We start from the raw sequence: 12,764 nt of genomic DNA, 5'->3' as shown, positions 1-12,764 counted from the left end.
CTAGCGGGCCGACGGCCTAACAGAACTATTTCTCACACTCTCCCCAAACCCTGACCTGTGGACAGACTACGTGGGCAGCCAGGGGAGAGTGACACAATTCTCTGGGGGTGATGGCATCCCTGAGCAGTGGGGGGTGTCAGGGGCCCAAGGTGTGCCCTGCAGATGCTGGGGGAGGTGGTCAGCAGAAGGGGGCGCAATGGCTCACAGGACCACCGTGAGCAGCCCCGGGCCAGCGCACTCCAGCCTCAGCGTTTGCTATTTTTCAGCTATTCTTGGCCCCATCTCCATGTTCTCTGGCCTCCTGCCATTTCTCAGGATCCTGTTGCCAAAACTGTCGACATAGGTTGCTGTGGGGTTCAGTGCAGCTCCAGGCCTGCCCCCCTCGGCCTTCATTCCTGCTGGCAGGCCAGGCACGTGCACCTAACTACACAGTGACAGAAGTGCCACTGCCAAGCTCCCCCCACCAATCCAACCAACCCACCACCAAGCAAAGTTCAAAAGAATCACGAGGTGAACGGGAGTCCACTCAGCATGGCTCAATTAAAGCCAAGCTTCCCCTGGACGTGCTGCCCATCCCGCTGTGTCCTGGGCACTGACCGAAAGGCACGAGGCAGCCCTGCACACAACGTACGAGTCAAATCCTCAAGGACCTATCTGATCACCAGACACACTGAAGCACTATCACCACCAAAGCTAAGAGCAACATGCACTGAAACAAGAGCCCGGCCCCCAGCATCTGCCCACACCGAACAATGTCCACTCTACACGGAGCCTCACGGAGCAGTGGAGGTTCTGTTCAAAGGCAGGACGACTGGCTCAGAGAAGCTGTTGTTTAGTTACCTCCTTGCATAGAGCTTTGCACTTGAGGTGACTTTTTAAGCAGCTGTACAAAGCACTTGGGCATCTGTGGCCATTTAAGACGACATAAGATGAAACCAGACGCAGAAACCCTACATCACCCAGACACGTCAGAAGGCAAGAGCCCATCACTGTGCTGTCCGGTCCCCCCACTGGCCCACTCCTAACAGGGAGGGGTCAGCGGCCAGGACGCTCTGTTGTCCCTGCAGAAGAATGCCGCAGGCCTCCCCACTGCCGCAGCCCGGCTCTGGGGGTCCTGCGGCACAGGCAGTGCAGCTCCTCCCCTTGTCCCCGCCTCAGGACGTCCTCCTGGAGCTTCCTGGGCAGGGTGGGCTGCACATGCCGGCCTGCGACCCCGTGCCAGGGGGGATGGAATCTGTGCCGTGGGAGCTGGCCCAGCAGTGCCAAGAGCAACCCTTTGAGACCCCTGGAGTGGATTCTGGGGGGAGACTACCGAGGCCCTGCCCTACTCATTCAGCCACGTGTACCTTCACCTGTACTTCTGAGGTGACCAGTCACCCCGCCTCCTCCCCGGCAAATGAGGAGATGCCAGGAACATGGCATGGCACGCAGATCAAGGAGCCAGCCGGGCCAGACCAGAGCCGGGCGGTCCAAGGCGGAGGGCAAGCCCAAGCTCCGGTCCCCGCAGCTCTGGACAGAAACCCACCATGACACGGAAGGGCGGCGGATGGCTTCCTAGGGTTCCTTCTGGCGCACTGCACGTGGTAATGCCATTCCACCGTGCTCTTCAAGCCAGGACAGCCCTGTCTGCACACAGCAGCGCAGCCCAGGACGCCTGCCCGCCCGCCCTCCGGGAGAGCCCTTCGTCTGGACCCCACCGGAGCCGCTCTCAGACCAAGGCACCTCTCCTCACCCCCAAATGTCTTCCTTACCTCTGCAGGGGGAGAAATCGCTTCCATCTCTTTGCCAAACGCAAATTACAGAAAAGAAAAAGAAAAAAAGACAACAAAACCAACAAGCCCAGAGCCAGAAAGTTAAAAGAAGTTATCTTTAAAGGATAAATGCTAGAGTATTTTTTCTTGCATCTCCCACTACACATGTCACACATAAAAGAAAAGCAAAATTAAAACAAAAATCTACTCCAAAACACACACACACACACACACGCACACACGCACACACACACAATCTTTCAGAAAGCGGATGAGAGCTGCGATCTTGGGCTACCCAAGGAGAGCTGTTGTTCTATTTATAGAACAAGAGTGCTCAGAAAAAGACTCTGGTGGGTTTCAGCGGAAAGGGCTGGGGAAAAGATAAAGACCAGTATTTCTTTGAAGCTTTCTCAGAAACGGCATTTCTTCTCCTATTCGCTGCTCGTGTAGACTATAGATATGCTGCAGAATATTTTTAACACTCCGTCAAAAGCAATGAACTAAAAGTGGTCAAGAAAAGAACAGCCCTGACTAATCTGCTGTGCTTTGCATTTGGCAGCCTGTAAGCGGCACCCACAGGAAACACTGCTCAGCTGGCAGGCCTCCTCCTCACGCCCGGCAGAGCAGAGAATGAGAAGTCCAAAGCCGGCGCCAAGCGCGCCTCGCGCAGGCCGGTCGGCCAGGCTCTCAGGACCGCTTGGTCAAGTTCTTTGCACAAACGAAAGCACCAGGTCTTCCTTCAAGCCATCCAGGGCCCCTTCATGACCTCAGGGACAGACGGACAGCCCACACAGGCCCTGAGAACCAGAGCAGCAACTGGAAGGGGAGCACTCCGCCCGCCTCCAGAGAGGACGCCAACCCCGAGCTGGGCTCCAGGGACGGAACCCGGCAGGGTATTGGGCCTGCACCACAGCCACCAATGACCGACAGAGACGCACCCAACCCACAGGCAAGACCGCCCAGGCCCCTGCTGCGGGGAAGCTCGAGTCTCTAGTCATCCTGCTCAGGAGCAAAGAACCGAGCAAGGCGGCTCTGGAAAGGCCCTTCGAAGGACCTCAAACCGCTGGGCAGAGAAGGCCAGGTGGGCCCGCGAGCCCTGGTCACAGCCGCCCACCCACCAGGGGTCCTCAGTCCTTGTTGGGCTGTGTGCCTCCAGGGTGGGGAGCAGGAGCCTCTTCTGTCAACCCCTCTTCACACCCTCCCAGACGTGCAGCAGCTGGGGCTGTGAGGGCTCCGGGGACGGCTCAGCCCAGAGGACAGAGGACACAGGGTGCAGGGATGGAGCAACCCCCCTACAAGGGAAGGCCTCCCAGAGCAGATCTCGGAAATGAGCAGGAGTCTGAGCAGGCCAGGCAGAGGGTCCACAGCCCCCGAGGCACCGCAGGCAGAGGCCAAGAGGGCCGAGAAGGTGGGTGAAGGGCCCAGATCCGACAGCCAGGCCTGTGGGTCCCAGGGGCCCCAAACCAGGGAAGTATCTCAGGATGTACATTTTAGAAAGATGATTTGAGCCACAATGCGGAGGAGAGGGGGAGGGGTGAAACCTAGAGGCAGGCAGAACACTCCAGAAACTCTCCTAAGAGGGCAGCCAGCCACATGAAGCATCTGGGCGGAGGAAGGAAGCATGCTCATGGGATGGGCATGAGTATGTTTGGACGAAGACCCACCGTGGACGGGGCGAGGGCGGGGACCCCCGAAGTGGCTCCTGGGGGAGATGCAGGCTTGGTTTTGGACATGCTGACTCTGAGGGCCCCAGGGACGCCAGGGGGTGCTGCGTGGAGGGCCGGCAGCAGATAATGCAGTTGGGGTGGAAGAGAAACTTTACAGTGGAGATGCCCCAATCAAGTTTCTTACAGGAAAGGGGTGGAATGAGAAGAGGCCCAAGGAACTGGGGTCCCCAGGAGCCCAACATCGGGTGCAGAGAGGAGGTGGGCATCTAAAAAGGAAGCGGTGCAAAACCAGGGGAGCAGACGAGAAAGCACCGAGAAGGCCTCCGGGCTGACAGCTGAGGTCAGGTGCAGGGGTGGGGTCACAAATGGGGGTTGGGGGAGCCCGAGGAGGGGTCTGCGAGGAGTCACCCAGGACCAGCCAGGCAGACTCGTGACCTGACCCAGGGCGAAGCCAGGTCAGAGTGCAGTGAATGTGACCCAGGGGGGAGGAAGCAAAGATGGTGGGATGCTTTTTTAACTTGCGTGTTTCTTAACTTTTATAAACATGGAATCATACTGTACATACCGTACTTGAACTCCCTATTCCTTCTGCGCTGATGTATTGTCAACAGATTTCCCTCTTGGTAACTTTTTGTCCGCTGTGGAGTATTTCACTGTAGAGATGTGTGTATCATTCAATACACTCCCACTGCTGGAACGTTTAATATGCCTCCTACCCAATACCACCCACAGTGCTCCCAAGGTTACTGCCCTGGTGGAATATCTGCACACGTCCTGAGCTGGCCCTAGTGCAAAGTACCAGCACTAGAACCTGGGGACCAAAGCCCAGAACAGACACACACAGGTTTGAAAGCGTGACGTGTGACAGCAGGCCATGAGAGAGAGGCACTACTCAATGAGTGGGCTGGGACATCTGCGGGGGAAGATGCCCTCGGTCTCACGCCTCGCAGACGCCCGAGAAGTCGGTTCCAGGTGGACTGCGGATTCGAAAAAGTGCTCTTTAAATGAGATTTTAAAAATGCTAAACATAAGCTATAAGATTGCTAAAGCCAACTTTATTCCAACCGAGGACTCTGTAATCAGACGTCTTACAAAAAAACAGCGAGAAGAGCCACATCTGGGAGAAGATATGTGAAATACTGCCCATAGCCAGAGGAAACATCCAGAATATTCTAAGAAGTCCTGCAAAATGATAACAAAGAAAAAGAAAGTACCAAAAGGAAAACTAGCAGAAGGCATGAACGCCCTAAGTCAAATGGTGACTAAAAGATGCTGAACAAGGAGTTCCCGTCGTGGCTCAGTGGTTAACGAATCCGACTAGGAACCATGAGGTTGAGGGTTCGGTCCCTGCCCTTGCTCAGTGGGTTAGGGATCCGGCATTGCCGTGAGCTGTGGTGTAGGTCGCAGACATGGCTCGGATCCTGCGTTGCTGTGGCTCTGGCGTAGGCTGGTGGCTACAGCTCCAATTCGACCCCTAGCCTGGGAACCTCCATTTGCTGCAGAAGCAGCCCAAGAAATGGCAAAAAGACAAAAAAAAAAAAAGATGCTGAACCAGGAGGCTGGATGGTAAGGAGCCCAGCAGGGAGCATCCTGGCGCTCAGCCCAGTGGATGGGTCTCACGTGTGTGCTACCATAAGTGTCGCAGCTTACTGCATTTATCCTGTGCATGTTATACGGTATGGGAAAACAAAGTTGACCACAGGATGGAAGGAGTTCCCTGGTGGCTCAGTGAGTCAAGGATCCAGCACTGTCACTGCTGTGGTGGTGTTTCAGTCCCTGGCCCAGGAACTTCCACATGCTGTGAGCACAACCAAAAATTAAATTTTAAAAAAGGACGAAAGTGGAATTCTCTTGTCTTGCAGCAGGTTAAGGATCCAGCATTGTCACTGCAGCGACTCAGGTCATTGCTGTGGCATGGATTCGATCCCTGGCTTGGGAACTTCCATATGCTGTGGACGCAGCCAAAACAAATTTTTTTTTTTTTTAATAAAAAAAGGTGGAAGTAAAACTTCAGGCAGAGCTTTGCTGATGCTATCAGTGTCTCATGTTATGTCAGTGTGAGAACTTCTGCAGTTTCCCCGACCACCAGCTTGCCTGAGGGATGGAAAGAGGGGCTGCAGGAAGGCCAGGAAACAAAGGGGGAGGAGGATAAAATAAAAGGAGTGAAAATTTAGCCAAATGTTCACGTCGGTTACCTACCTGTCCTTCGACCTTCTCAGTCCTTCAACAAAAAATGCATAAACCATCCAAAGTCAAAGTAAAAAAAAGTGGGGATATTAACATAAAAAGTTAATACGCAAAAGAGCTATTAAAATGTTTCCAGGAAAGAAGCTAGTGAAATGTGTTACTTTAAATCTGCACATCACCTGAAACTCTCATCAGCAATTTTGTATCTAACGCTCTCCTAATAGAACACTTCTGCTCTATGAGGCAATCACCAATATTCAGACTGACAAATAAGAAAACTGGTCACTGAGGGACTGAGGACTCCATCCAAGGTTAAACAGCTAACAAGAGACCACAAAAGAAAATGTCAGACATCTCTACTCTTACCTCAAACCTTCTATGGTTTATAGTTTGGGAACAACACCATAATCGATAAACAAGAAACAACCGGAAAACAATCTGTTCACAAAACACAGGCATGCACAACATATCCAGAGACCAACAGGTTATTTTAAACACTTTCTGAGAGCCCACATATCTACTACATGCATATACGCCAGCTGCACCTTTTAATTCTCGCAATGACTTTGGAGCCATGTAGTCATCTTCCCATTTTATAGACTAGGAAACTGAGGGTAGCAAGAATTAAGAATCAGCTCACTTAAGACCACATGGGTAGTAAATGGAAGACCTGAAATTCAAACCTAGAACCTAGACAGCCAGGCCAAAATATCTGCTGGCAAGTCTACGACACTCCATCACAAGGCTGTCACCCTCACCAGATCAAGGGAGTCTCAAGAGCCATGGCTGCCTCACTGATCTTATTAATCCTAGTCACCCAGGGCCCAGCACTATGAATTCTGCAGAAACTTTCTGGAAAATAGCAGAAAGGGCTAATATCCCTAATCTATAAAAAGGTTCAAAAAATCAGGAATGAACTAACACGCTGATAGAAAAATGGGTGTAAAATATGAAGAGCCATTTCACAAAAAAATTAATATGGCACATTTCACAAAAAATAAATTAAAATGACCCTTATAAGAGTTCCTGTTGTGGCCCAGGGGAAACAAATCTGACTAGTAACCATGAGGATGCAGGTTTGATCCCTGGCATCACTCAATGGGTTAAGGGTCCAGAGTTGCCATGAGCTGTGGTGTAGGTCACAGATGTGGCTCAGATCCTGTACTGCTGTGGCTGAGGCGTAGGCCAGCAGCTGTAGCTCTGATTCAACCCCTAGCCTGGGAACCTCCATATGCCATGGGTGCAGCCCTAAAAAAGCAAAAATAAATAAATAAATAAGGCCCTTAGAGTGCATAAAAAGATGCTCAATCTAGCTCCTAATAAGAGAAAAATTAAAACTACATAAAAATACTTTTCTCACCATCAGATTGACAAAGAAAAACAGCAGCACGTTGTGTGGACAAGACTGTGAGGAAACAGGCTGGTCTGACCCCAAGGTGAGGTGAGCCCTGAAGATAGGTAATATCTGGCGAAACCTGACAAATCATACTGCACCCACCCTTTCATCCAGCAGGCCCACTCCAAGGAACAAACCCCACAGATACTGTGGCAAAACAGAGAATGAGGTTTGTACAAGGGTATTTGCTGCAAATTATTACAGTAGAAGACTGAAAATAATCCAAGTGGCCAAATAAACTATGGTAATTCACAAATGAGAATATGAAAGGAGTGAGGAAGACCTTTATACAGCTATGAAGGCTCTCCAGATCATATTAAGTGAAAAAAGAAAGGTGCAGAACATGCTATCTTTTGTGTAAAAAGGATATTTGTTTACAGATAAAACTATGGACAGATAAAACTTAAAAGCAAATATGTGCACACATTATTTTTAAATTTTGAAACAGAAACCACAGAAGAATAAACCAAAATAATAAAATAATAAAAATGGTAAGCTGTGGGGGGAGGGATAGAAAGAGCAGATTACAGAGAGGAGGAAGCCAGACCTCTCAGAAGGTATATAATTTTTTAAAGGACTCACACAGAAAGCAGCCTCTGCAGGGTGGCAGCACCCAGGGGAGCTAACACTGGCCACCTTCAAGAGCTTTCCATTGGAGTTCCCGTCGTGGCGCAGTGGTTAAAGAATCCGACTAGGAACCATGAGGTTGAGGGTTTGATCCCTGGCCTTGCTCAGTGGGTTAACGATCCGGCATTGCCGTGAGCCGTGGTGTAGGTTGCAGACACGGCTCGGATCCTGCGTTGCTGTGGCTCTGGCGTAGGCTGGTGGCTACAGCTCCGATTCGACCCCTAGCCTGGGAACCTCCATATACCGCAGGAGCGGCCCAAGAAACGGCAAAAAGACAAAAGACAAAAAAAAAAAGCTTTCCATGGATGGCCCCACTTCATCTGCACAACAACCTCCTAAGGGAGGTACTGTCAACATTCTCGTTTCACAGAAACAGGCAAGGAGAAGAGATGAAATCAGTATTTGTGCAGTGCCCACTCTACCTGGAACTTAGTTCTCATCACTATTTCCTTCACTCTTCACCACCTATGAATTATTACCTCATTTCACTTATGAAGAAACTGAGGTCCAGAGAGGTCCTGTACCTATAGAGAAGTGACAGAGATGCGGTTCAAACCTATGTCTGTCTGATTTCAACTCTCTCCACTCTCAGCATCCTGTGGGGAAGAAAAGTGTGCTTGAGGGAAAATTTTCTTCCCTTTTATGTTTTTGTCGTTACAAGTAAGACTAAAACCCCAGAAGATCAATTAAGTGAGGTGGAGATCGGCAATCTACCCAAGAAAGAGTTCAGAGTAATAACCATAAAGATGATTCAACTTTTTGAGGGCTGCGACTGAGTCTCTGGAGCCACCCCAGGAGCCAGAGCTGTAATATCCTCTCCTCTTCCACCTCCCGTTGCAAACAATTAAGGCTGTTTAAACATAGTTTGTTTTTGTTTTTTAAAAAAGGGAAAGAAAAGGATCCAAGAACTTGGGAAAAGAATGTATGCAGAACAAGAAATTACAAGTTCTTAAAGAACAACCAGACTGAATTAAAGACTACAATAACTGAAATGAAAAATATACTAGAAGGAATCAATAGCAGAACAAATGAGGCAGAAGAACGAAAGAGTGAGCTGGAAGACAGAGTAGTAGAAATCACTTCTGTGGAAAAGAATAAAGAATGAAAAGAAATGAGGGCAGTTTAAGAGATCTCTGGGACAACATCAAATGCACCAACATTTGAATTATAGGAATCCCAGAAAGAGGAGAGAGAAAGGGCCTGAGAAGAAAACTGAAGAGATAACAGCTGAGAACCTCCCTAACATGGGAAAGGAAAGAGTCACCCAAGTCCAGGAAGCAGAGAGAGTCGCATACATGATAAACCCAAGGAGGCGCATGCTGAGACACACAGTAATCAAATTAACCAAATTCAAAAAGAAAGAGAAAATATTAAAAGCAACAAGAGAAAAGCCAACAAGTAACATTAGGCAATCCCCATAAGGCTATCAGCTGACTTTGCAGCAGAAACTGTAAGCCAAAAGCGAGTGGTGTGATATATGTACAGCAATGAAAGGGAAAAACCTACAACCAAGAATACGTGACCCAGCAAGGCTCTTGTTCAGATTTGACAGAGAAATCAAAAGCTTTACAGACAAGCAAAAGTAAAAGAATTCATCACCATCAAACCAGCTTTACAACAAATGCCAAAGGAACCTACCTAGGCAGAAAAGAAAAGGTCACAACTAGAAACAAGAAAATTAAGAAATGGTAAAGCTCACTGATAATGGCAAACATGCCGTAAAAGAAGGAAACCACCCGCACAAAAATATGATATCTAAATCATGAGAGTACAAATGCAGAATATTTAAAATGCATTTGAAATTAAGACATCAGCAATTTATAACAATCATGTGTATACAGAGACTGCTATACCAAAACCTCACAAAAACCTGCAATAGATGTACACACAAAAAAGAACAAGTTGTAAGACTAAACCATAGTCACAACTAATCCTCCCACTCTTCCAGGGTGAACACATGGACAGACATGCATGTATCAAGGCACAACCATCTCCACTACACACAAAGTTGGCCTCCAAACACACTGTGAGGTTCAGGTAAGGCACCAAAGACTCACCCAGACTCTCTGAGCCTAGACAGTAAAATCCATCTCCCCATGAACCTGTGGAATGAAATGCGCTCTTTGTTTCAACAAATATTGATTGCACACTTAGTGCAAGCACTGCTAGTCATATGATGATGAAAGAGACGGGACCCTTGACCTTTAAGGAATCTGTATGCTGGTAGAAGGGTACTTGTACAAAATAAAAGGTACCCTAAGAATCTGCTTTAAATGCTCAGAAAAAAAGCAGGGCTCAGGGGTGGAAACAGAAGACACAAAGACACAACACCAACAGCTGTTTGGATAGTGATTCAACTCTCCTCCCTCCTTTTGCGTACGTTTGGAAATTTCCATTATAGCGGTACAGGCGGAGTGCTCTGGAAACTCAGACAGGAGTGAAACACAACAAAGACTTGAACACAAGGCCTGCTACCACTTGGATGGAGTGCAGCCATCGTCCTCAGCCAGTTTCCGGGTGGGTCAGTCCCCTCTCAAAAGGTTTTATAGAGAGTGGAAAACGCCTGAGAAAACAGCTCAGACGCTACAAAGTGCTACACAAAATAAAGCAGTACCCCAACCATCATTACTCAAATTCCTCTTTCTGGGCACACGCTCAACCCGCTGTCCCCTTGTCTGTTTTCAGACATTAGGTGGGAAAAAGGCCAGTGCTAAATAGCCCAACTCTAGGCTGATGCGCTTACTGGAGGTTATGTTTTCTTTACTTGAGAACACTCAGAGTCCAGCCACTGCTAACACCTGCCACTAGCATCCTGAGATAACAGCCTTCCAGTGTGTTTTCAGTGTGTAAATATAACAGAAAAGTGAAGTTATATAATATACAAATTATTTAATAACCTGCTTTTCCAAACTCTACATTGTGACTAGATCTGCTTTTATTTTATGTTTTGTTTCTCTACAGCCTACCTCTGCTTCATTTATTCAGATGCTCAAGGACACTGACGTAATTACAAACATATCTAAGAAGGGACAATATATTGTACCTCAAAAAGTCTCCACATCAAGCTAAATTATATCTTACTTATATCAAGACCTTGAACTCTCTGCTTATATACATTTAGATTAATTTTCATCACAGGAGTTAAAAGTTTAAACAAATGGGAAGTTCCCATCATGGCGCAGTGGAAATGAATCCGACTAGGAACCATGAGGTTGCACGTTCGATCCCTCGCCTCGTTCAGTGGGTTGAGGAAACAGCATTGCTGAGAGCTGTGGTTCAGGCCGGCAGCAACAGTTCTGATTAGACCCCTAGCCTGGGAACCGCCATATGCCCTGGGTATGTCCCTAAAAAGACCAAAAAAAAAAAAAAAAATTTAAACAAATGGGAACATAACTACCATGTTCCACCAAATATATACATTTATTAGGATATTATGAAATTTAAACCCTGTTTTTACAAATTATGCCCTGTGGTATATCTGGCTCCTTAAATTTAACCTGCTTTGATTCAACAGTTTGACCTGTTCGGCTGTGTCCTGGGACACTCTGAAGTAGAGCCTGAGGGCAAACCCGTCTGCTCGGCTACTAGTGCACAGGATCCATGGTAAGACGGCCTCTCTTACCATAAGGATGCTTCAACTGAAGGGAAGCATTTTATGCTTTTGTTTTTGTTTTCTTTAGTACCAAATAACAATGCTCATTCTAGAAAATGCACAAGAGACATAAAAATTTTCTGAACTTCACCACCCAACAAAAAGAACCTCATTTTAAAATGGGCCAAGGACTGGAATAGACATTTCTCCAAAGAAGATGTACAAATGGCCAACACACACATGAAAAGATGCTCAACATCATTAGTCATTAAGGAAATGAGTCAACACCATGAGACATCACTTCACACCCTCCCGAATGGCCATAACGGAAGAAAGGAAGGAAGGGAGGGAAGGAGAGAAAGGCGGGGCGGGGGGGGGGGTGCAGAGGAAGGGAGAAAGAGAGAGAGAGGAAGGCAGGCAGGAAGGAAGAGAGGGAGGGAGGGAAGAAAGAAAAAAAGAGAGTGACAACTGTTGACAAGAGTAAAGAAACTAGAACCCTCAAACACTGCTGATGGAAATGTAAAATGGTGCAGCCACTGTGGAAACCAGTTTAGAAATTCCTAAACAAGATCAACACAGAATTACCCAGCAATTCTGCTCCTGAGCTATGCGTCCAAAGGATCTGAAAACGGACATTCAAACAGTAAAATTCATAGCAGCTCTATTCACAATAGCCAAAGGGTGGAAGCAATTTAAATGCACATCAACAAATGAACAGATAGAACAAAATGCAGCACCTCCATGCAATGGAATATTATTCTACCAGGAAAACAGAATGAAGCACTGACACATGCTACAGCATGGGTGAAACTTCAAACATTATGCGAAGGGAAAGAGGCCAGACACATATTACAGATTCCCCTGATCTGGAATGTCTAGAATAAGCAAACCCATGGAGATGGGAAGCAGGTTAGCGTTGCCAGGCCTGGGGAGGACAGGAGAATGGGGCCTGCCTACGGAGTGGGGAAGGGGTTTCAACGTGGGGGATAAAGAAGTTCTGAAACTCAAGGCGTGATGGCTGCGCAACACTGTTAACAGACTTAATGTCACTGAATGATACATTTAAAATGGTAAAGAAAGAGAAAAAGAGCCTGACCCTCTTCCATCTTGCTCCAAGGACAAAGCACTGTTCATCCCGGAGCCCAAGGTGTGCCTCACCGTCGTGGGGCTAGAGGAGCCAGGCTCCGGAAAGCCACCACAAGCCGGGCACCCTTCACCACCCGCCTTCAGGTGCAGAAGAGCAGGGCCAGCCAGAAGTGGGTGGCGGGTGATCCAAAACATCCTACTGCTCAGAGAGAGGTGGTAGGGAGAGAACTGGACCTGAGGCTAGTCTCACGTGGGACTCACATTTTTTTTCCAGAGCCAAGCACACAGATAAGGGCAGTTCAAATCCACAGACCAGCAAACACCATTCAAGAATCAGTAAATGAAAACAAAAACAAAAAAGAGGAGGTGAGGAGTTCCCACTGTGGCACAGTGGGTTAAGGACCTGACCACAGATGGCTCGGGTCACTGCAGTGTGGGTTCAATCCCTGGCCCAGCAC

At 48.1% G+C, this 12,764-nt stretch overlaps 1 protein-coding gene across 2 annotated transcripts in view; it reads right to left on the bottom strand.

The window, feature by feature from the left end:
• The window catches only part of DGKD (diacylglycerol kinase delta), a 118,456-nt gene that overhangs the window by 80,986 nt on the left and 24,706 nt on the right, over positions 1-12,764 (bottom strand). The window contains exon 1 of one of the 2 annotated variants that reach the window (XM_021075026.1): positions 1,752-1,984. The exons of the other annotated variant lie outside the window; for it this stretch is intronic. Coding sequence (XP_020930685.1) covers positions 1,752-1,778 — 27 coding nt within the window. The 5' untranslated portion in view covers positions 1,779-1,984. Of the gene's footprint in view, positions 1-1,751; positions 1,985-12,764 lie in introns of those variants that run through there. 2 annotated transcript variants of the gene reach the window in all.

Source organism: Sus scrofa, chromosome 15 (genome assembly GCF_000003025.6).
Source record: "Sus scrofa isolate TJ Tabasco breed Duroc chromosome 15, Sscrofa11.1, whole genome shotgun sequence".
Lineage (NCBI taxonomy): Eukaryota > Metazoa > Chordata > Mammalia > Artiodactyla > Suidae > Sus > Sus scrofa.
This window is presented reverse-complemented; position numbering and strand designations above follow the sequence as displayed.